Genomic DNA, 23,473 nt, shown 5'->3' with positions numbered 1-23,473 from the left:
GGAAAAAATAAAGAGTTTGGATAGCGTGCCAGCATTTTAGTTTTTTAATGATTCCCTCACAGAGCTGAAAGAAGGGAGAGTATGGTAAGAGGTAAAAAGAGAAGCAAGCACCTGACAGACCGCCTTCATAATTCAAATGGATCAAGTTACTACTCTTGTTAGTGAGTGCAGCAGGAAGGTGGAAGCTATGAGGTGAAAGCATTTAAAGAGTCCTTTCAATACTGGGAATCACTTTTGTGTGCTTTATTGATGCAAAATGCTTCATTCTCTCTTTGTCCTACTACTGCCAGTTGTCCACGTTAAACCTAAAATGAGACCATGTTTTTATTAAATTTGCCGTAGGCCAAAACCCCTCCTTCTGCTGTGAGACATACCTGTACCACAGCATATGTGCTCTGGGTAAGAGTGAAAAGAACAGCGTGTACGATTTTATGTTTGGCAAAATTTCAGTGGGTTCTTCATTGCATTTTCTGTGTGTGTGTTTCAGGTATTTTGAACCCCGTGTCAGGTTTTTGTGTTGCAGAATGCTTTTCTTTATGCTTAAAGCATCTTCATTATTATAATTTCTCCTTAAAAAGTATAGCCGTCTCCTCACCCCTGTCCTCAACAGATACTATACGGAGAAAGAACATCTCCCACCCACAGAAGAGAAAGGGAGGGGAAAAAGGACTTAAATCATCATCTCTCTCTTCTTCCCCATGCCATTCTTGTACCTAGGCTGATAGAGATTATATGGGTCAAATCTACCCTAAGAACATGTCTATTAGAAAAGAACGAATAACCACATAAGGAAGGGGGTTTGTGTTTTCTTTCTAGTAGAAAGAGACTTCTTGAATTTTGAAAAGCACATTAGGAACTTTATTTTTTAAAACAGTTATAAGCTACTGTGCCAACAGCCATGCCTATGCATATTTCCCATAGAATCATAAAACAAAATTCATGAACTATGCAAAATAAATAAAGTTCAGTATTATTCAGAATGTAATTATGCATTGGAGAAAAAAACCCCAACCTTAATAAAAATATATGCAAACAAAATCCAAACAATATTTCTAGTAGAACAGATAGATTTTACCTCTAAGTGACTCTGAACAATACAGCATTTGCTTAATCTTACCCTGTTTTTAAAGTGGCTGTGGTTAGTGACATGTAGTTAGAAATAAACTACGGTGTATTATGTACCACTTTTACTGACTAGAGGTCAAAAACTACTTAAGCATGCTTGTAACCTTTCCAGGAAACTGAATCTTCCTCTTCAGTGTAGAAATGATGGGAGGTCTACAAGTCTCAGAGAGGCTGCTGCAGTGCTACACTGAAACAGAACCTTATCTATGAAATGCATTGTTCTAATATCTGACCATCCACTGAGAGATTTTGACCCTAGGGAATCAAAGACTTCCATAAAACCAAAAAAACCCTCACATCCGCCCACCACACATCATTTGTTTCTTTCAAGTTTCAAGTGGGAAAGGGAAGAGAAACAAAAACTACTGTATTTCTTCAACCTTCTGCAATGAGAAATTATTCCTCTATCCAGAACGCAAAATACTAATGCTGGGTCAAGAAAGCTTTGTGTGAGACTATCATTAAGTTGTCTGGTTACAAATTTAAAACAATACAGATTTTTAAAGTGTTCAATGTTTTACCCAATGAGAGAAGTATAGGTGAACTGCAGGAGAGAGAAAAGAGAAATTAAGCCACAGTTTTAACCTGAGCGGGTGGGGGAAGATGGTCCTACCAGGACTGTTGACAAAACATTGAGAAATATCTTACTAATGATACCAAACAGCAGCAGGAGGCTTGAAGTACATTTAAGAAGAATGAAGGACCTGATAGAGTCTAATAAATTAAAAAAATACAGTCTTTGGAACTTCTGTGTGTTATCTGCCTGCAAAAGATTGCAGCTACTTCAGGTCTAGGGTGAAGCTGCTTAGCATGTGTCTAAAACCATACCCCTTCAAACCATATAAACACAAACAAATAATTGAATATGTTCCTGATTTTATGAGAGATACACTTAGTTGATAACTTAGAGATTTCTACTTCATTTCAGGAAGATTTCCGGTTGGATTTGTACTGTTTGAAAATACGGACATATGAAGCTTTGCGTGTGCATTCACCGGTTTATTCCGCAAAACTGAACTCTCTTCCCCACCTCCCTTCCCATTGTTAAGAGACCTCCTTTGTGCCAAGGCTAGCTGCTTTCAGTTCCAGGCATTAATATGGTAATGTTGAAGGAAGTACCGTGCGTTCATTGTTATGGATGCAATGATGAAAACTCACCCTTTTCAATTTGGCAGCAGCTTCCCCAGAGCGGATTGCAGCCAGCAAGCTCTGGTGGATCTGTTCTGGGTCAGAGCGCTGGAACGTCATCGCGGTTTGGCTCTTAGTGACAGGGGGTGGGTGGTCAGTGGAAGCACCTGACTGCGCCTGACTCTTCTGCTCACTGTTCACATTGCTGCCTTTCTGTAAAGGGAGGAAGTGGGAGGAAAAACAAAACAAAACCTTTTAATCTGAATTAGTCATAAATGGAGAACTAAGTCAACCTGGCACAAGGTTGCGTAGCAAACTGCCACCGTTCTAGTGTTTGCTTCATTCAAGATTTCAGAGATCAGCCGTATTTCCACTATAGTGGAAATATAGCACATAGTTTCTCCCTCAGATAATTATGCCAGCAAAATTTTATGCCCCCATTCAAGTGTGTTTGTGCCATGATCACTTGAAGCCAAACTGATCACGCTACTCAGAATTAAATTTAAGAAATCAACACACAGAACCATAAAGAACAAATCATAAGCACTCCCAACATAAAAATAGGTATATGATTCTAAATATAAATGATAGGTATTATGATTCTAAATATAGATAGGTATATGATTCTAAATAGAAATTATTCTATTTCATTTACTATTCTTTGAAGTAGGGGATGCTAATTATGGCAAGAAATAATTATTTCCAGTAACCTGAATGAGATTGGTTTCACTTTAACATTCCCTGTTTTCCTGTATTTCGTTATGATGCTGTGCTACTGCTAGACACCACAAGGTCTTTACACTGTAGGAACGCAGCGCTTTCTGATCAGGGAGCATTTCAGAGACTAGCCTCTAGACTAGTCACACTGGATGACAGTGGATCACTAGCCAAGCAATATTAGAAATAAAGTTTACCTTATCCATTAGACTGTTTGGTGACCCCCCTGTTATGGTCTGTAAGGAAGGGTTTTTCACTGGAGGCACGGAGGTAGCTGAGAAGAATTCAGCTGCCGAAGCAGCGGAGGAGAGTTCAACAGGAAATTCCTCTCTCGGTGCCTGGCTAGTGATTGTACGTGTCTTATTGAATGATTGTGACCTTTTGACTGCAGATGAGACAGCAAGAGCAAAAGGGGATGGTCTTGAACTGGAGTACGGCTTTGGAACTGCAAAAGTTCTTAGAGTTCTTAGGTTCAACGGTGCTGGTGGACAAGAGGGAAAACTTGAAGGTTTATTGCTTTTAACGGGACAAGTGGAAGATTCAAGTTTTTTTCCATCATCAACTTTTTCTTCATCTGCTGGAGGAGAGGAATTACTTGTTTTATGTAAAGAAAAAGAAGTTGCATCAGGTGATGAGATTTTTTTTCCCATCTCTGTATTTTTAGCTTCATTTTGAACAGAATTAGGAGCACAAAGAGTACTTCTGGCAATTGCAGATGTCACATAATGACCTGAAGCTCTTCGTTGCATCTGCAGATAAAAAGAACTAGGCTTCGTTGTAGGACTTAATGCATTTGACTTGTCCTGAGTCTCAGAAGAAGAATTTGTATTATCCAAGCTTAGCATCAGTGGGACACGCTCTTTGGAAGACTCTGTTTCTGTCCGATTGCTCTCAGTAGTAATCTCAGCTCCAGACATCACAACACGCTCAGAAATGCTGTTCACTCTGTGCAGCAGATCATTTGCTGTTGCAGGTTCCTTTTGTGAACCAACCTGTAAATGACTCACACTTTTTGGAAGATGAGGAATTTCAGCTTGCACTATGAATTCTTTGGGGTCTTCAGGCTTCAGAGAGTTTTCCAAAGTAGATACCTCTTGATTCTTATAATCTGATGGAATTTCTGATTCCCAGCTCTTCGTTATTTCTAAGGATTTTGGAGGCACTATTTTATAAGTAGTCATTCCAATTTTTGGTATGTAATCTCTTGTAATTTCATTAGCAGGCTTGGGTTTAGGTTTGGTGTCCTGTCTATAAAGAGGGTAACCTTTTACAGGAGAGCCATCTGGAGTTTTTGCAGTTGTTTCTGGTGAAGCAAAATTACTGCCATTTATACAAACATGACTCTGGTCTTTTATGGGAATTACTTTTTCATGGGTAACTTCTTGTCTCTCATGATTTTGTTCTGCTGAAGTATCTTCATCCTCTTGTATTCCATGCATCACTTGAAGAAGGGGGTTGTTTGTATCTGTATTGTGTTGAGGGACCAGTCCTCTGAATGTGGATGATTCACAACCTTGAGGAACAATAATTTCTTTATGTGTAGTCCTTCCCAAATTGCTGTCTGATGGACCTGTCTGGATTGCAACATCCTGAGTTTTTACTGTGTCCAAGCTGGTTTGATTTGTTTTCTGATCTTCATTTTCTGGAATCAGTTGAGGATAAATCCTATGACTTACAGAGATGTCATTTTTACATGCCTGGTAATTTGATAGTCTGTCAACTTCAACCTTATTATTTTCTCTAAAATCTACTGTTCCAGTTTCGGCTGTCTGAAGTTCTTTCCCTTCTTCTGTTGTTGGAAGGAGTTTTGTATCACTGTGATCTTTAAGTTAAAGAGAGATTCTAAAATTAATACAAATGCCAAAAAAATTCAAACCTTCCCCCTTACATCACAAAGCCCTGCATCCAATGTATTTAACTACAAGGACTGGCTCCTCACTGATATGAGAATTTTCCTTAAAAGCTATTTAAAGATATATTTGTCTTTGACTAGTATTGCCAAATAATAGTATTCTAACTCACGTATTCTTCCTTAATTAACAGGCTACTGGTGCCATGCATCAACTTAATAGAAACATCTATTCTAGAATCATTTAAAAAGTGCTAATGAATTTCAGTGGATTATATAGGTAGGCATCAGTGACTCAAGAGCTCAAGAACTATTCAATATTAAGTTATATGCAATTTTTATTTATGTTCCGCACCTTTAGTTGTTATAGTTAGTTATAGTTAGTTATAGTTAGTTCCGCACCTTTGTGGCTTCTCTTCCTTTAGTTTTAACATTACAAATGTTTTTTTGTCAACTACATCTTACATATTTGTCCAAGGGAATAATTGGAAAACATATGAACAAAAGCAATTTTCCAACCCTATTTTTCCAACTGTTTAGCAGGTCTGATAATTCCATTTTCTACCCCCAGACTAAACACATGTAGTCCTCTCCAAAATAAAGGAATATTTGGGTCAAATTGTTTTAAATACAATATTGGGAAAAATTAAATTCTTTAGGAATAATCATTTGGGGTGGTATTTTGCAAAAAAAAAAAAAGTCTCTCCTCATTTCAAGTATGTTATAAAACGGCAGTTAAAACTTATGTCACATATAAACAGGACGCATGCAGTATGTTGTTATGATTTATAAACAGAGGTGCACTGAATATAAAAGACTATGGAAGGCCTAATGTATAAATCTGAAAATCAGTGTCACAAAAGGGTAAAATAAATGTCAGGTCACTAAATCCACTGAAAAATTTATGATCCATTAGATGCACAGGATGTTGTCATTTCTTTTCAAACCAGCATGTCACTTTGTTCTATTTGTGTTTAAAAATATTTGCATTTTCATGCAGAAAACTCATGCTAATTTCGTAACGAAGAACAACCGATGGCCTCTCCTTCCCCGCTGCGGTGCGGTGCCCGTGTCACAGCACGCGGCAGGATACCCTCTGCGCCCAGCCTTCCGCTCCTCCGCGCCGCTCCGCCCGTGCCGCCCTACAACACCGCGATGCAGCTTTCACTGCTGCTATAGGAAGTCATAAAAAACCATTAAAAATAAAAACCCTAAAAACCAAAACTGCAGTCAATTCTTGTCACCTCATCTCAAAGAGGATACTCCAGAGCTAGAGAAAGTATAAAGAAAATAATCTGATATTAGCAATTCAAGAGTTGACTGTATTGTCATTTTTTTTTCAAAGGAAGAGAAAAGTTCTCTTCAACCTTGTTTTGAAGTATTAAAAATGAGTGGGAACTACTCACCATCGTTTTTATTTTGATCCAAAACTCTCAGCTTCCTGTCTTTTTCAAATGCAGCTTGCTCACTGCTTATCTTAGTCTGTAGTCCTCTGCAAAGCACAACAGCACATTAAATATGCTGGTATCATTCATTTCAGTAAACACAAGAAACGATGCAAGAGAACTGGCAATATTCTCCAAACACAGATGGACAAAATAGACTCACTCTGCCAAACACTGGGGCGCTCAACAGAATAGATTATTTTATTTTTTTTAAAAACAAGAGGGAATGCTGCTATGATATTTTACCAAAATGACATGCAGCTTCACTCTCTTCTGTGTAAGCAGATGATCAGGTTTCCTTTCCCTTCTCCCCCTCCTTTTGTTTACTCCTGCAGTTTGAACAAGCCCCTTTCCAGTAACAACTCGGTTTCAGTGAAGCCACAACGGTGATGGGTTATCATCCATATAAAAGTGTTCTTCGTGTGAAGTGTCCTGACACCCCCAACATTTCAAACGTGTCCTTGATTTTGTCCCCAGCGCGATATACAGGAAGCTGCGCGAGACGCTGACTGCATATGAACAAGGGAACTGTGCAGTAAAGACTTTTCAAAATAGTAATGAAAAATTTTCTGTCCCTTTCAAGAAGTACCTTGAGAACAACAAAAAACCATGCATCAAACGTGTTACTTGCATACTAAACATTTTGCAAATGCATACAATTTCTGTCCTCAGATCGTGGGGGAAAAGAGAACTGCACAAATGCTGAATAAACCCCTCATCTTTGAGGGGGAGGGATTATTTAGTCCTTGGCTTAAAAAGGTAAATGAAAAAGGCCAAAATACTTAAAATTTCTCTTTAAAAAATATATTAGAACTTCCAACTTACATCTCTGTTTAAGATACTTTTATTTTCTGTAGTTACAAATGCTGGCATTATGAAGATTCCAATTCATTTGCCACATCAAATGTATTAGTTGTCAGGAACCAGTGCCTTGAGCGGAAATATCTGCTTTGAATTATTTAAAATGATAAATTCCTCAATAACCATCCATCCTCATGTTGCTTTTACAGTCCAAAATATACTGTAAGTGTCCAATAAACCACTAAACAGGAGCATACGCTCTCAAAATTATTGTTGGAAGAAAGTTAAAGCTCAGTCCTGCACTCTGTATTCTTGCTTATCTCCATTCCCTTGAACACAGCTGAGGGACCGAACTACAAGTATTCACAACAGGCTGAACTGTTTAAAAAAAAAATAAAAACCAAAAAACAAACAAGAAACCCAAAAGCCACAAAACACCATGGAGGATCATTAGAGGAATCAGTGGCTTTGACTGGAATATTACACATATCCCTGGTTTGATTAAAAAGCACTTCTTCAAAGTAACTACATCTTATATAAAAGATGTGAATTATCAAAAAGTTTCCAGAAATATAACGTCAGAGAAACCCTAGTCCTCATTCTGAAATCCCTATGATATTTCAGGAAAGAAAGGATTGCCAAACTCTAAAGTTAGAGCGCGGTGCATGCTAGATGATACCCACCAGGATTATAGGCCACGAAAGGCTATTACAGGTGAGTGGAGGAAAAAAGAAACAGCCCCGGGACAACTGGGCAAACTGGCCCCATAACACAGGGCTGATAATTTGCAAGTTCAAGACAACTTAAAAATAACATTTGGCTGATCCTCCTCCTCCTCGTTGTTCCCCATAGAGCAGACACACCCAAGCAACTGGCACAATATTTGTCAGGACAGAGCATCAAAGATTTTTGCAAAGCCCCATTTGGCCTTGGACTGACAAAAAAGCCCCTTGAAATACAAGTCAAAGCTCTCCATACTACCTTGAAAGTTCTTGGCTACTAGAGCATTCACACATTTTGGCTTCAGTACAATAATTGAAATAGTTCTTTCAATTTAAATTGGGAACAGTAGCCAGTTTAGTTGCCCCAGGGAACAGAGAAACAGTGAATTGCATTAACACAATGGGACTTCTCTGGACAATCAACATTTATTTCAAGCAGGCACTAACTCATGTTGGAAACCTGCTGAGCCAGGTAGTTTAACAAACATGCTGAAGGGCAGCATCACCAGAAGGGAAAAAGAGCAGTTAAGGAAACTAATCTGTTTATTCTTTGGAAAGGCAGAATTAACTCGTTTTCCTGAGAGCAGATGGATCGAGTCAGGTCAAGACAACTGGCTAACATATAAGGAAAAGACAAAAGAAAAATTGAAACCAAAACAACTATGCAAGCAGTAGATAACTATGCCCAGAAGAACAGAAATGGCCAATCTACCCGTTTTTCCCCAACTGTAAGAATGAATTTGTAAATTCTCATTTGACTAATCAATCCAATTTTTTTCGCAGCACACTGCTGTAGTAAATATGCGGGGTATTTTAGAGCCGGGTTTGGCTTTTCTGGGGGCTGGCTGTTTGAGTAGTAAGGAAATGGAGGCTTAAATACAATAGCCTGCAGAACACTTCTTTGTCATTTTTGTTGAAAAGCTTCATGAATTACTGTTGCACAGAAGAGTGCTACAATGAAAGCTAAGCATATTAAGCTCATTCCTCTCTCACAATTCTCTATTCTGCGCTCCACAATGAAACAGCACTCTACGTTTTATTTGCCTCCTCCATTCCCTCCCCAATGCTCCTTTCTTTGTCACAAAACGTACTTACTTGCCATCTGTGCTCATATTTTCTTGTTTTTCTTCCTTGAAGCTTTGTGAGTTGTCTACAGAAACACTGCCAGGAACTGGAGCTGATGAAGCAGGATCTTTTTTTTCAGTTTCCAGTGGTACCTCAGCAGAGCTGAAGGCTGCAGTAACCTCTCCTATCCTGAGAGAGGTATCGGTACTTTCCCTCTCCTCTCTCTGTTGCACACTCATCTCTTCCCTTTCATCAATTTCTTCCAGGTTGTATTCTGTGCTCCTTACACCTACACTCACAGAAAGAAAAAACAAAAACAAAAAACAAAAAACCCAAAACCAGAACAACCCACAACTCTCAATGCAGGGTGTAAATACAAAAGGACCGGTGAAGTCAGCCTAAGTAGTTTGAAGAAGGAAAATTGAGACTTCTCTTCATAATTCGGGTCACAAAAGAAAAAAAAAAAAAAAAAAAAAAAGACTCATTCAGAATTTTAACTTCACAGTATTTTCTGGTTCTTTCCAATTCTCTCTCTTTACATGTGAGAATATGCTCATCGCCATGCTACTGTCCATCTGTTTCTGCATCTGTAACTACTGTACAACATTTTCCTTGTTTAACCCAAGTACTGGATTAGGATAGATCAAAATATATTTAACAATATCATAATCCTAAATTTCATGGAGGTAGACAGTTTATCTTGCCCAGATTTCTTAATACTTCTATTAGCTCTCCAATGAGGTTTAAAATACATCGTTCCTTTATATCAGAGTAGGTATGTTAGAGAACTAAAGAGCAAACTAAATCTCAGTTTTGCATGGTTTGAACAAGTTTGCTCACCACTATCAAAAATTTCCCATAATTATCTTAAGCGTATTAAAACATAGTTAGAAGCATCTTGTGCAGTGCCCTGTGTTACAGTAGAAGTGCACAAAAATAAAGCACATAGAAAAGGGTTAATCCATAAAAATAATTAAGTTTTCAGCTAGAGCATAGTTAAACTAAAAAGTTTGGTTACTGGATTAGGACACACGTAAGTCAGTGTACCTGAAGTTAACTAATAAATCCACCTATTTTGATTTCCAGAGGAACTAACCATCTCTAGCTTTACTTCCTTGCCAGGAGTCTTCCTACAAGATGATGATTCACATTTTTCAAATATTAGTAAGTAGACCATACAATTAACCTCTTGGCTTTGCAATTTGCATTCTATAACACAAAGAAAATAGTCATTCCATCTCTATAGTGCAATATGGTGCCATGGAAGGCTACTGGCAACAACTGAGCCCCACAAGCAGTGCACTCTGCCGGACCTGACCAGGGTATTCCTGTCAGCTCTGCATGCACCAATACCTGTTAGGCACAAGCCTTGCACTTGGGCAATTAGGTTTCAGACTTCTCTGAGTTGTATCAGTAAATTCCCAAGTGTAAACCAAGGCTAACAATGAAAACAAAATACTGGCTTAAGGCAAGCAACGCTGGAAAGTAGCAGATCCCAGAGTATGAAAAAAAAAAATCTTAGATTGACTTTTTTTGTACAGACCGGTATCCTACAATGCTTCCAGTACTCTTCTAGAAGTACACTTTCATAGAAACATAATAGAGGACTGTATATATTGGAGAAAATCTCAGTAGAGAACAGAACCTTTGATTTTTCCAATAGGGTTATGAGTTAAGAGTTCAGGAATACCAAAGTTACTCATTCAGTTACAGAGCAACTACAAAAGCCAAACATTTTACTATTTAATTCTACTTTTTTGTATTGCACTCTTGTAATAACGCTTTGTAGTTACACATTAAGCAATGTGATCAATATGTGTCATAGCGCTGAATGCAGAGGTGATTTAGATCCCCAGGGAAAGAGGGGCAAGACTGCGAAGTGGTGCAGGTGAGCTCTTTCCATGTGATTTAAGCACAGGTACATACCAATATGCCACACTGGTATTAAAGGGACTCCTTAAGAATTTACTATCAGTAAGGGCCTACTCTTCCTTTCCCCCCCTGCCAAACCCTTTCATCTCCACCTAGGGAAGAGCCATGCCAGCAGCCTAATACTTTGGGAGATGATTTTAGTGATAGCAGAACGATTTTATGCATGCAAAGGTAAATATGTATGTCACAAGGCACAAACAAAGCATGACAGAACGTGGGCAAACATCAAACCTGCTGAGACTATTCCACAGCCTATAACCAGCTCTCAAGAACACTGTCTCCTTCACCGATGAGAGCTATTATGCCACGGGCCTGAGCCATCAACAGCCACAGGAACAAAGACTAAGACCTTCAGTCTAAATACTCTGTGGAAACCCGAATTATACAACAAAGCACAGCCAGGACTTCTGACAAGACAAATGGAAGCATTCTGGAGTTGCTATGGCTTCATGGCCAGCCACTGCTGTCATCTCTGTCGCTTTTCCTCTGGAGAGAAGTATAACAAAGGCTGAGTTGTATCTATACTGATGGGACAGAAACTTAGCTTGAGTTGGTAGGAGACATTGCTGACATTCCCGCTACGTGAAAGTCTGTCCTTTGCTGTGCTAGGAACACTTCCAAGCTTTGGAGTGGACTAACCTGACCTACAAATGTGTAATACCAAACAAAACCAACCCTCACGCTTTTTCCAAAGTGCTCTACTTCATTTGTCAGCATGATATCAGCCTTGCTTGGAGTTAATTTCAACTTGTGTTTTTTTGTCTGTTACTGGATCTCGTTCTAGACCTGGGCCACCACTGCTGCAGCAGAATAAAGTCTGAATGCATTCGATACACACACAACATTTAACAGCCATCCTTCACTTACATCATGCAGTTAACTCCCCAGAGGAACAGTTCAGATTTTATGACTTGTTTCCAAATCCTCAGTTTTGAGTTTTTATATGCAACATACCACTAGGAAGTACTTATGGCACTACTGGCTAAATACTGTTGCCTTATCGCTTATATACTCTATATGTAAGTACCTATATAATATAAATTGCATTTTTGCCTGTGTATAATTTTTTCTCTATGAACATTAGTCATTGAGTTTTAATTAGCCCTAGGAGAACATTGTTAAAACCTACAGGGTGCCATTGTGAAGACGTACCTGATACGGTGACTGTCGTACCAACTGCAAGTCTCCTTGGAGTCAGTAGGAGTACTCTTTGCACAACAGGGAACAGGCTGACACTGCTCTCTGAGCCGTTAGGCTTCTAGGTACCAAAGCCAGAAAGCCTGACTGCATCATGCAAATCTGCCAGTGTTTTTGCTCTTGACTCCATAGTCTTTAAAAAGGTTCTTAAGAGATACTGTAACCAAGATGATTATATCAAGGGACTGGTTTGATGAGAAAATATTTTAAAATCTGTATTTTTTTAATTATGTTTTTTAAAACACCATTTCACCCTCTTCCTTAGAAAAAAAGACTGAGCATTAATTAAGCTTTGGGAAGGGGAACAAAAATCATAACTGAAAAAAATTTGTTGTTTATAATCCCAAATGTTCAAATTAATTCTCTCTAAATGTTTATTCAAGTAGATGTGTGCCTTCAAACTACTTTTGTCAAGGTACAGTCTGTTTTTACACTATGGGAAAACTGTCATTTCACAACAGAAATGTTGCCTATTCCAAATTATATAGCGTAGTTCCACTTGATGTACACATGTCTATTAGCTATGCGCTACTTGGACACCAAATAACACTTATTGAACATTTGCAATGGTTCATTATAGGACAGAAGGCAACACTATATTTGCTAAAGTAGCAATGCATAACAGAACTCCTTTGGGAATGCCAGTCACAGCTGAACAAAACCTCACAATGCTTCCAGAAGCCTGACAATCAAAGCAGCATTAATCCAAATGGGAGGAACTACTGAGTTTACATAAAGTTAAAATTATGTCCAACTTAGCAATTAAAGAGATATTGAACTACTTTATCTATTTAAAACAATACCCACATCTGCATAATTTTCAGACTAGGAATAGGACAAGTGTACTGCAATTATTTTGCTGCAGGTGAATATTGATTCTCACAGCATGGTGGGCTTTGCTAAAAGGACCCTTTATAAATAGGCCTCAGGACAGTTTCAGAGATGCCACCAGAGAGCAGCAGTATCCCATGAGAAAAAGAAAAAAAAAGGCAATGAAGCTGTGCTATGTGACTTGTCTCTACATTTAAAAAACTACATTGCATTAAGTCTTCAGCAAAGGACATTGCACGAAGACATCAGCAGCAGAACTAGAGAGTGAAGACTGTCACTAACTGCAGAAGTAACTCCTGGGGCTCAATACAGACTGTTCCAAGCCCAGTGAAGATGGCTACATTTTTCTATTTCTGTCCATTACAGCTTATATTGAAATACTTAATTATAAAACTCAAATGCCTCAAGCAGAGGTTCCTAAATCTATGGAAAAGCAAATAAGCCATTTCTATGAAGTTCAGGGCTGTTCATCTATGCAGCACTCGGACATTACAGTGATGGGAAATGCAGAAATTCTAGCATGGATCTACAATCTTAAGATAGAAACAAGCTCAAGAAAATAAAAAACCCCTTGATTTTAAATCATAGTAAGATAACTTTGCTCATCATCTTAGACCCATCACATGTAAATAAACAGTTTTCAACACAGAAAATTAAGTATTAATAGACGTCATTAAGAACCATTCACTTAGAAGTGACTACCCTCTTTCATCTGCTACAACAACTAGGAAAAGGAAAGGTTATAGCTTCATTATATCTTCAGACTGCACAGTATAGGTTCATACTTCCCATTTATTAAGTTACATACTATTTCTACTAAAGGTCTTTTCTGACAATTTACATAAATTGCCCTAAACACAAGCCAAGCCCAATTTTACTGATTACTGATCTTTCCCCCCCCCCGCCCCTTTGCCAGAGACCTAGGATGGCAGGTGACTTTTTCAACTCTTGTTGTGGTACATTTGTGTTTTACCACTCCAACCAATTTGATTGGCATCCCAAATAAAATAGGTGGAAAATTGCTTAAGAGTTCCTGTCAACTAGCACAGAAACAGAGTGTTTAGTCTCATATAATGCCAGTGGCACTCCACATGCTTAGTGTTTATATATTTCGTTCTTAGTGAAATACATTGAAGAGTGATTTTTCCAGACTGCACTGGCACTGATTATTCTAAAAGCTTTTAAAATTTTAGAAGACTCCTAGATGCCGTTTCTTGTATTGAACCCTACAGTCTGATGCTTACAAACAACAGTACTTAACAGTACAAACCGCATAAATTTAAAAAGTATGTTCAGCAGCTAAAGAATTGTATTTTAAACAGCTATACTTCTATATATTACATTTTTTCCATACGACCCGACAAATGATTTAATGTATACACTATTTATGCATACAGTTTATATTTGCAACTTATGTTTTCAAAGGCTGTTCAGATGCAAACCAAAAGGCAGGCACAGATTTGCTCCTACCCTGAGGTTATGCAGGTCAAGGGCAGCACAAGGAGGGGTTCTGAAAACAAGACTGGGCTTTAGCTTTTGAAAGGCTTGTTGCGAGGTATACAAAAATCACAGAAGTTCTGCCTTGTTCTTGTCTACAGCTTGTGAGGGAGGAGGGAAAACAGGGATAATGTTTAGTTTCTTAAATGTAAAGCACAGAGACCAATGTAAAATATATTGCATGTGTTTCTGTAGACAGTAAAGGTAAAATACCTGTATTTTAGAAAGCCATATTTGTACTTCAAAGGAAAAGTTAATTGAACTGAAGTGTTAAAATTAGTTCTATGCTTAGGAGACATCTATAGTACAGTAATTTATCCCTATGAATTATCACAGCTTGCTATGAGGTAGATTTTATCACTGCATTTGGAAAAAGAACCAACCTGTTTCAGACTGCATTTCGGTGGCTCTTTCTTCCACTTTAGTAGGGGCTGATTCTGTCGACTCTGTTACTGCAAAAAGTCAAGTAACAAGCTTTTTTACTGCCTCTCAATTTCTGCACCAACAAAAGTTCTAGATAAAATGTTAGATTGTGATCTTACAGGCTGGCGAGTTCTTCAAGAAATGCACCTTCTCTTAAGCAACCAGTCCTCGTTGTCACATTTCCCAGATAATTTAATCTCAACTCTGAGGTATTTTTGAACCAAGGAGAATTGAATTTTTGTTCAAACAGAAGAATTACAAAAGAACAATATAAAACTTTCTCTAGAATTCTTCTTCTCAGTCCATTTCCTATTAAGCCTTCTCTGATCCAGGGAAGCTAATCTTTTTTCCCCACCCCAAGCTGTCCATCTGATTAACACAAACACAATTGCTATAGTTAACCTAACTATAATTAATTTGGTATTTTCTGCTTTTTTCTGATCTGCATGCCCTAAAACCTGCCTACTTTCTCACACTACATGAGCCAATCTCATAAAGTAGTATTACCGCTCCTTACAATCTGAAGATGTTTGGCACTCATATTTTTACTTGAAGTTCTTATCTCATACGGTGGTATTTCTTTAATGTTTAGCCAAATTGCCATACTTTCTGTTGCCTCCCAATTAAACAGCATAAAAAGATTACCAGTCTCATTACTGCTTTCATTTTGGTCTTCTGGTGCTCTAGAGGGTGGTGAGGGTGCTTTGCGCTTCGTCCTCCGTAGAGAGGAGTTCACGGAAGCGGTGTCACTGAGCGGCAGAGAACCTTTCCGTACTAATCCTGGAGGGGCCTAAGAAGGGAGACAGGGGAGGAAGAAGATTATTAGCAATCAAAGAAAAACAGCCAAATAGCTCTAGTAATTATTCTCCAAAAGTATTTATAATATACATTTGGGAAAGAGAGAGTATATACCTATTAGCAAACGTATTATGTTTCTCATCTTAATTCCTCCAAGGAGCAGTTTTCCAAAAAAAAAGATTTTCTAGAGTAATTGAATATATTCACAGAGGTACAAGATACAGCAGTAAAAAAAAAAAAAAAATTAAAAAAAAAATCAGTTGTTACATATAGTATAAAAGAGAATTTGAATTCTTTTATGCCTGAAGGCTATTCTACAAACCTCAAATAATTCTTTTCTAAAAGTAGCTAAAAATCATTGTGGAAAGAAGCTTCAGCTACACCCCACTGCAATGACATGACACAACGTTTCCTTCTCCATTCCTTCAACAGCAGCCCTAATTGGGCTGTATACATAATTGTTAGGATTTTGTTTCTCTACTTGAAGTACTTGAACTTTTATAGAAATTTTTTGAATGCCAGCTCTCAAAACTTATCTTGGAAAGTAGAACTATCTTATAATAATCATAATACTTACTGAAGTTAAATTGTAGTAAGTTGTAATAGCAATAATTATAATACCTACTGGTGTTAAATTGTAATAATGTCCTCATTATTGTAGCAAAAGACAAAAAAATTTTCTTAATTCACAAATAATCAAAACTGTTAAAAAATGGAGAAAGGCTACCTACTGAAGACTTCATGGTTTTACAATATAGCAGTCCGACTGCATTTTAAATTTTTTTTAAAATACATTCTTTGTCTCAAAAAGACAGTGGCTGTAGATTTGCCTACCACTCTTAACTGCAGTTTGCCTTATGCTGAAGAAACCTTGTATTTCCACATCTATTAGAATGGTAACGTTCAGGATCCCAGCAATAAAGGAGTGTATTTTGGCATTACACACAGCTGCCTGTTTCTGTAGTAATTCTGATCCCTATCACTTGTCTACTTGACGATATAATAAAATCCAGCAGTGACATTCATTTCTTGCTAGAAGGATCCACACAGGAACTGGATGTGGGGTCATCTTCAGAGAACTTCTCTGTGCTTCAATTAACCAGCCCACTTCACAAAGCAGAGTATCGAGGAACAGAGATGGCATAAATACACCTACAAATTTTTGTTTCACTGACGATCCTTTCAAAAACATCACTGACAACAGAATTGTTGACCATGTCAATATCCATGGAATAGGACGCTTATCATTTAGAAAGCTACCACCTAACAGATACACGTCCTACTGTAAGGGAAATATTAAAGACCAAAAGCTAGAGTATTTGGTTGTACACAATCAAAACTACAAAGAAAATTGCAAGAGAAAAGACACTAGCACAAGATGTCTGTGCAGCAGTGTTCGGCAGCTCCTGTTAGATCTCAACAGAATACCTGAATGAATGAACTGGGACAGCGAAAACCATCCTCTGAGCTACCCTGGGCACACTCAGTCATCTGTTTTGCCCCATCTCGATGTCAGGTATGACAGATCCCTTGGATACTTTACTGCACTGTAAGGAGCAACACTGTTCAAAACGTTCACACAGTTCTTCTACCTATCACTTGAATGCCAAAGCAAGCAACTCAGACCTTTTACAGCAAAGCAGGACTCAAGGTTTTTACGAGAAAAAACAAAGCAAAAGGCGACATGTTCTTTTAGGAACAGCAGAGGATATGGACATAGCACTCCACACCTAATTAAAAATACTTGCATGCTTGAATAGTTTTTAAACAAGTCAGTTTCTAGATTAAAACGTCACACAATAAAAATCACTTTACACTTTTATACTTTCTTATTCACAGTTCCCAAATAGTTCTACAAGAAAATGAATGAATAGTATTCAGCATGTGAATTTATGCAGGAGGGGATGTCAAATATAGTATTATTTCCCCAACTGAGGCTTTTTTTACTGTTAAATCACTTTCCTCCTTGCTGTTGGGCAGTTCTGTTTTTCTCCTCTGGGGTAGCTGCAGCCCCTCTGTTCTGCACAGACACTGTTTCTCTGTTCAAAGGTCTGCACCCTCATCTGCTTCGCACGGGCTCCCTCAGCTGACTTGGCTGGCACCGAGTTCTGCACATACTCGCTCAGCTAAACAGATGTCACCAGAGTTCCCTCCTGCACAGAAAGAGTATGTGTGTAGGGGGGAAATAATGTTCTCAGCATAAGAGCACAAATGCTACTAGAAGATTTTTATAAGCCTTTCTACTGCCCTTTGCATCCAAAGAAACAAACAATTTGCAAAGAGAGATTTTGAGAAAATACTAAATGTTCCAGTTAAGGTTCAAGTGTTGAACAGATTTTCTCAGGAATTATTCAACATATGAATATTAAGAGCTTTCAAATCCTAACAAAGGCTGTAATGTGAAAATAGTACTTCAAACAGATGGAAAAAAAATAAAATAGTGTTATTAAGACGTATCTGACAAAGTTTTGCAATATACATCTGGGTATTCATGTGTCATACCAACTGCCAATGATAACCAGTGCTTTATCAGTTACACTTAAATTAAAAATCACGTTAGAATCACTAAAGTAATTAACCGCGCTTGTGCAGAAACACCAGTGAACTCTGTCATAACTTCCACAACATATGCAGGAGTTCCACTTTTAACACTGTACACCCTCCTCATCCTGGAACAAGCAAGGGTGGATATGAAGCTTTTTAGCCTCAAATGTGTACAGACAAATTTGGCACCAAATCCCACACCACCCCAAGCAGACACTCATAGAGGCCAGTGCTTCTCAAGTTCCAGCCTCTGTAAGCAGTGGCAGACATGGTGCCCGGCCCTTCTTATCATTTCAAAAAGCAAAGGAAAGGTAATTGAGCCACAGTAATTTTGCAGCTGGAATGGAAGGCAAAAAAAAAAAAAAAAAAAAAGTACTTGGGAAAGAACATAGTGGCAGTGGAGCATTTCAGTGTGCTGGAAAGCTACCTTACACCAAGGGCCACTATATACACATTTTCCTACCACCAGTACCTAGCGCTCTTGCTCCATAGATAACTACGTTTAACAGAAGATATACCGGTGACTGGGATAGCAAAGCACATTGCTAGCCTTGTTGCTAGTATTTCTTTCTTCCCTTTGTATAAGCATGCAGCAAATGTATGTCCAAGGAGTAACAGGAAAAAAAATTGTATTTGCTCTTACAATGATTAATGCACTCAATTTCTATTACATGACTTAAGCTTCCCAAAATACTTAAACTTAGCCAGAGTACTACAGAGAAAGCAATACGCCTCTGATCTCTTGGAAAGAAAGGACATACAGAATATATTTGGAGAAACTCAGCTGGTGTTACTCTGTCCAAACACCCGATATTATTATTCTCTCCTACGATTTATCTACATACTTGCCGGTACAGAAGTAAATACAATCAGGGGACAAGGTTACGCATTTGGTATACTGAAAAGTAGATGCATGCAATGTTCACCACCAATTCTGAATGACATCCAAATCATATCAAGTGATCTTCATGCAAACTTCAGCAAGAGCAAACAGGTAGTCCTGAGCATTGTCTTCTCCCAGGTAACACTGGCTCTATTCAAGACCTCCCTGACCATAGTGCTCGCTGCATCATTGCCCAACTTCTCCTTTAAAGGGCTGACCATCAAGTTTCAGGCAACCGAGCCTCTGGTGTAACTTTTTAAGCATGGAACTCATCCCTCCCAAAAATCTTAACTAAGCTGTTCCGTGGCAGCGGCTAATAAATCTTTTCAGAAATACTGCATAGTTTAGTTGCTTCCCACCCTTCCCCCATTCTCCCATCTTCTCCTTCCCTTTCTTTTCTAAGGTGTAGACTGGAGATTTCAATTTCTTTAGGAGTTAGGGTTGTGTAAATAAAAGCAAGCTATATTTCTACAGTTGAGAAGTTCTATCCATCATTCAAAACTGTAAATGTTTTGACTAAAAATCTCCACTTAATTGTTCCTACCCAAGCATAGTTTACGTACACTCCTTTACAATAACTGAAAACAGCGTAAGGAGACAAACATTCATGGGATAAAATGAAGATATCACAGTCTAGTTTTTATAAATAAAGCATTAGGAAGAAAATCAGCAATGGCATTTTGGACATAATCAAATGCTTTTCTTTAAAAGAAAATTTCTTTTAAAAGAAGTGTTATTACTAGAAAATTGCATCCACTTTTATGAAAACTGTGAAGATACATATACTGCATTATACAACAGCACTTTGCAAATACCCTTGAGAGTCCTCTCTACTTGCAAGTGTATTTAAACTTGCTAGTTCTAAACATACTTCTGGCAAGAGCCATCTTGCCCAAATATAGAACTGACAAATAAGTGAGGGATTTCAATATTAGACACTAACATGCTCATTTCCAATCTGATTTAATGTAGAAATTTGCTGGACAAACATTAACTATTTAAGCTTACTAGTCATCTTCCAAGTCTCATATTGAATGAGCAAATCATGCTAATGTAATAACTTGTAAAAGCTACCCTTACATCCATTGTACTAAATTCTCCCCTAAAAATAGGGGAACACTCCCCTATGGAACTTATCTCCAAAAACTAATTCTATAATCACTCTGAAATTGAGGCAGAAAAAATTCCAACCCTCATACCAGAATGTAACTGCTCATACAACGAGAAAGCAGTTTCTTTTTTAAGGGAAAAGAAGTGGAGAAGCTGTAGGAGGTAAACATTAAAACCCTTTTTCATACTGTGAGAAATTGGACTACAATACACTGTGAATTTGAAGGAAGACAACAGTGAGAACACTGTTCCCTTAAAGTTGGCTCATTTCACTGTTGTCTGATGTTACTACTTTGGCATGTTTCTATCAAAGCCAGGCAAACAGTTTATCCAGGCAAAACTGACATTTCACTTTGTCTTCCTTGTGGATGTTACAAAAGAGATTTGTTCATAATAAGGCACATGCAGGAGGTCATCCTGCTGCACAGAAGAAATAAAAGTATGTACCCAGTCTGCCAAATAAACTGAAGGGCAGGCTTCAGAACTTAGGCCTTCTTAAAAGCAGTATGATTTGCAAGGAAATGCTTCTTGTATGGGAAAAGCAGATAAAAAGTAACCCTTAAGGAAAAAAAAAAGTATATCCTAACTTTTGTAAATTAACTTCATGGGACACTGCAGTAACAGTGAAACCCCCAGACATACTAAATAGCCCAGCAAACACACCAATCAGCCTGGGGAGCAACCCGAAAGAGACTTTAAATCCTAGCAGAAGGACGCACATTTTCAACAGTGGAGAATATGAGAGACCAAATTCTTATATTGTTTACCTGAACTAATTGTGGTCTAGTGTGACCATTGTACTTGCTGCACTATTGAGAACTGACTTGGATTAAATGAGTATAAATTGGTCACTTTGGGTTGAGAAAACATTAATGCACACGATACAGATGATGAAATGCTGTGCAACCATCAAAACTGACTTTTTTCTGCAATGCTTATATGTTTCATTTCAAATTCTGTATTTAGAATGTCAATTCTTGGAATAAAGACTGATTCTTACTATGTATTTAAATAGTGTCCAATTTCATTTATAAAGTTGCAAATCCTGTAAATGACATTTTTATGTATATAAAATTATTTTACATTGTCCCTCGCCTAGCATCTTATGTTTTTAAGGGAACTGTCCTTTATTTTACAATTAAGTGAAACCAGAAGTCTCAATAGCTGGAGATACCTTTTCGTTTATTTTAGAGACTTCAGTGGAAGCGCTGAGAAAAAAGCTTCCAAATCTTCCCCTTGCCAGCATTACTCAAGCAGTGCTTGATCTCACAGCAAAAACAAGTATTTGTTGGCTTCTCTTAGTGATGGAGATGATATATTTTTCCTGTTCTCCTGATTTTCAAAACCGTATGCACATAATCAGGAGTCTGATTCGCCCGTGCGAAACAGAAAAGTCTAAGTTGGAAGGGACCTTTGGAGATCATTTGGTCCAAGCTTCTGTTGAACACAAGGTCTTAGATGAGGTTATTGCCAGAGCCTGTCAAGACACAGCTTCAATATTTCCAGTGAGGGAGCTTCTACCACTTCTCTTGAGTGACCTATTCCCATATTCAATTGTTGTCACAGTGATTAGTTTTCTTCTTGTATCTGAATGGAATTTCCCCTGAAGCAACTAGTGCCCGTAGGTCCTCACCCTGTCACCATGCATCCTTGTGAAGAGTATACCTCTACTTTCCCTGTAACACCTTCTAGGTACGAGAAGAATGCAATTAGATCCCATCTGAGCCTTCTTTGAACATTTACGTTCTCCAGACTTTAAACATCACGGTAGCCCTGCACTGGACTTGGTTTTGTTGTTGTTGTTGTCTTGCCTGTTTTTAACCTCTATCCTCAACTGCAGGACCCAAATCTGGACATAGTAGTACAGGTGTGGCCTAAAAAGTATTGAGTACTGGATTCAAGGTGGATCACATAACCAGACCCCAGCCTGTACTGGTGCTTGGGATTATTCCATTCCAGATAGAGAATCTCACATGCATCTTTTTTAAACCTCACGCAGTTCCAGCCTGTCACCGTATCCCTGAATGGTGGCTCTTCTGGTGTACATACCTCTCCACCCAGTTTGGTGTCAGCTTCAAGTTTGTTGAGGGTGCATTCAATTCCATCATCTAGGTTGTTTATAAAGATATTTAACAGTAATGGCCATACTACCAACTCCTCAAGAACTCCACCTGACAACCAGTCTGACTTTGAGCCATTAACCACCACCATTTGAGCTGTTTAGCCAGTTTTTGTCCTACCTTGTGGTTCATCTGTCTAGTCCATACCTTACTAGCTTTTCAACAAAAAATGTTGTGGTAGACTGTGACAAACACCTTGCTAAAATGAAGGTAGATGACCTCATCCTTCATCCTTGGCCGCCTTCTTGCCACTAACTTACAAAAGCCTTTCTTGTTATTCTTGACATCTCCTGCCGCTTCGAGCTCCAGCCTTGCCTTTGCATTCCTAACTGCACCTCTGCATGTCTAAGAAGCATCTCTGTATTTCTTTTTGGGAATTGCTCTGTCCCCTTTCCATCCCTCACATCCTTATTTTTGCACTTGAGCTCTCTCAGTAGCACATTTAAATGGTACTGTTTATTTTTATGCCAGCTCCTTTTCCCACTTAGGGGAATGGACCACTCTTGTGCTGCAGGAAGGCTGTCTGAAAATATCTCAGCCCTCTTCCAAGGAGCAGCTTTATCATCCAAGGAAGTCCCTCATAGGATCCCTCCTAAGAGTTCCCTGATCAAGTTGAGCAAAATGTACTATGCAGTCCAAATTCATTCATTAGATGATACTATTGGAAAGCACATATTAAAAAGACAAAATATTTTACATGAATTAATAAAATTCAAAGCACAGAGCAAATATTTGCCCATATTTAAGTCCCAAGCTCTGTATTATCTGATAAATCACTGTGCAATCAAATCAGAATGAAACAGAAGTCATCTTAAAACACACATGCCAAAGGCTTCTAAGTTCTAAGGGAGCTGCACAAAGTAGTAGAAAATAGAAAATACACACAAAAATATAAATTAATCTGGACTTCTGTCCTTTCTTCATGAGCTATTCAACTTCAGTCAAATCACTTTAGATGAATAAGAAATGTCAGTACAAAATAATAAATTTAAGCAATTTTGTTGAGTGACAGATCCTAGCCCAGCAGTCATACATTACTGTTAGACATAACAGGATATTAATCATTTAAAGCATGTTGACATTAATAAATTATTTTCAAAAAATTTGAATTCAATTAAAAGACAAACATGATGAGGTAAAAAAAGATCATGATTTTTTTCCCCCCAAAGTTCCCTTTATTAAAATACAGAAAGAAACCTTTGTCTTCTTCAAATGATAAAGCTTTTCAGCAGGACACAATACACAAATTCAGAACTTCTGTTAAACAGTGCTCTCTTGTGGTTCTA

General features: G+C 38.1%; 1 protein-coding gene across 5 annotated transcripts in view; it reads right to left on the bottom strand.

The window, feature by feature from the left end:
- COBLL1 (cordon-bleu WH2 repeat protein like 1) overlaps positions 1–23,473 on the bottom strand; it is an 88,763-nt gene that overhangs the window by 3,258 nt on the left and 62,032 nt on the right. For 3 of the 5 annotated variants that reach the window (XM_075511610.1, XM_075511606.1, XM_075511608.1), the window contains 6 exons: positions 15,378–15,522; positions 14,689–14,761; positions 8,883–9,146; positions 6,226–6,311; positions 3,168–4,792; positions 2,284–2,466 (listed from right to left, as the gene is read on the bottom strand). In XM_075511610.1, the coding sequence (XP_075367725.1) occupies positions 2,284–2,466; positions 3,168–4,792; positions 6,226–6,311; positions 8,883–9,146; positions 14,689–14,761; positions 15,378–15,522 (2,376 nt within the window). The remainder of the gene's footprint in view (positions 1–2,283; positions 2,467–3,167; positions 4,793–6,225; positions 6,312–8,882; positions 9,147–14,688; positions 14,762–15,377; positions 15,523–23,473) is intronic. The other 2 variants (XM_075511607.1, XM_075511609.1) reach the window with 2 other exon arrangements.

The sequence above is a fragment of the Mycteria americana genome, chromosome 9 (assembly GCF_035582795.1).
Source record: "Mycteria americana isolate JAX WOST 10 ecotype Jacksonville Zoo and Gardens chromosome 9, USCA_MyAme_1.0, whole genome shotgun sequence".
NCBI lineage: Eukaryota > Metazoa > Chordata > Aves > Ciconiiformes > Ciconiidae > Mycteria > Mycteria americana.
Note: the sequence above shows the minus strand (reverse complement) of the source record. Positions and strands in the feature narration are given on the sequence as shown.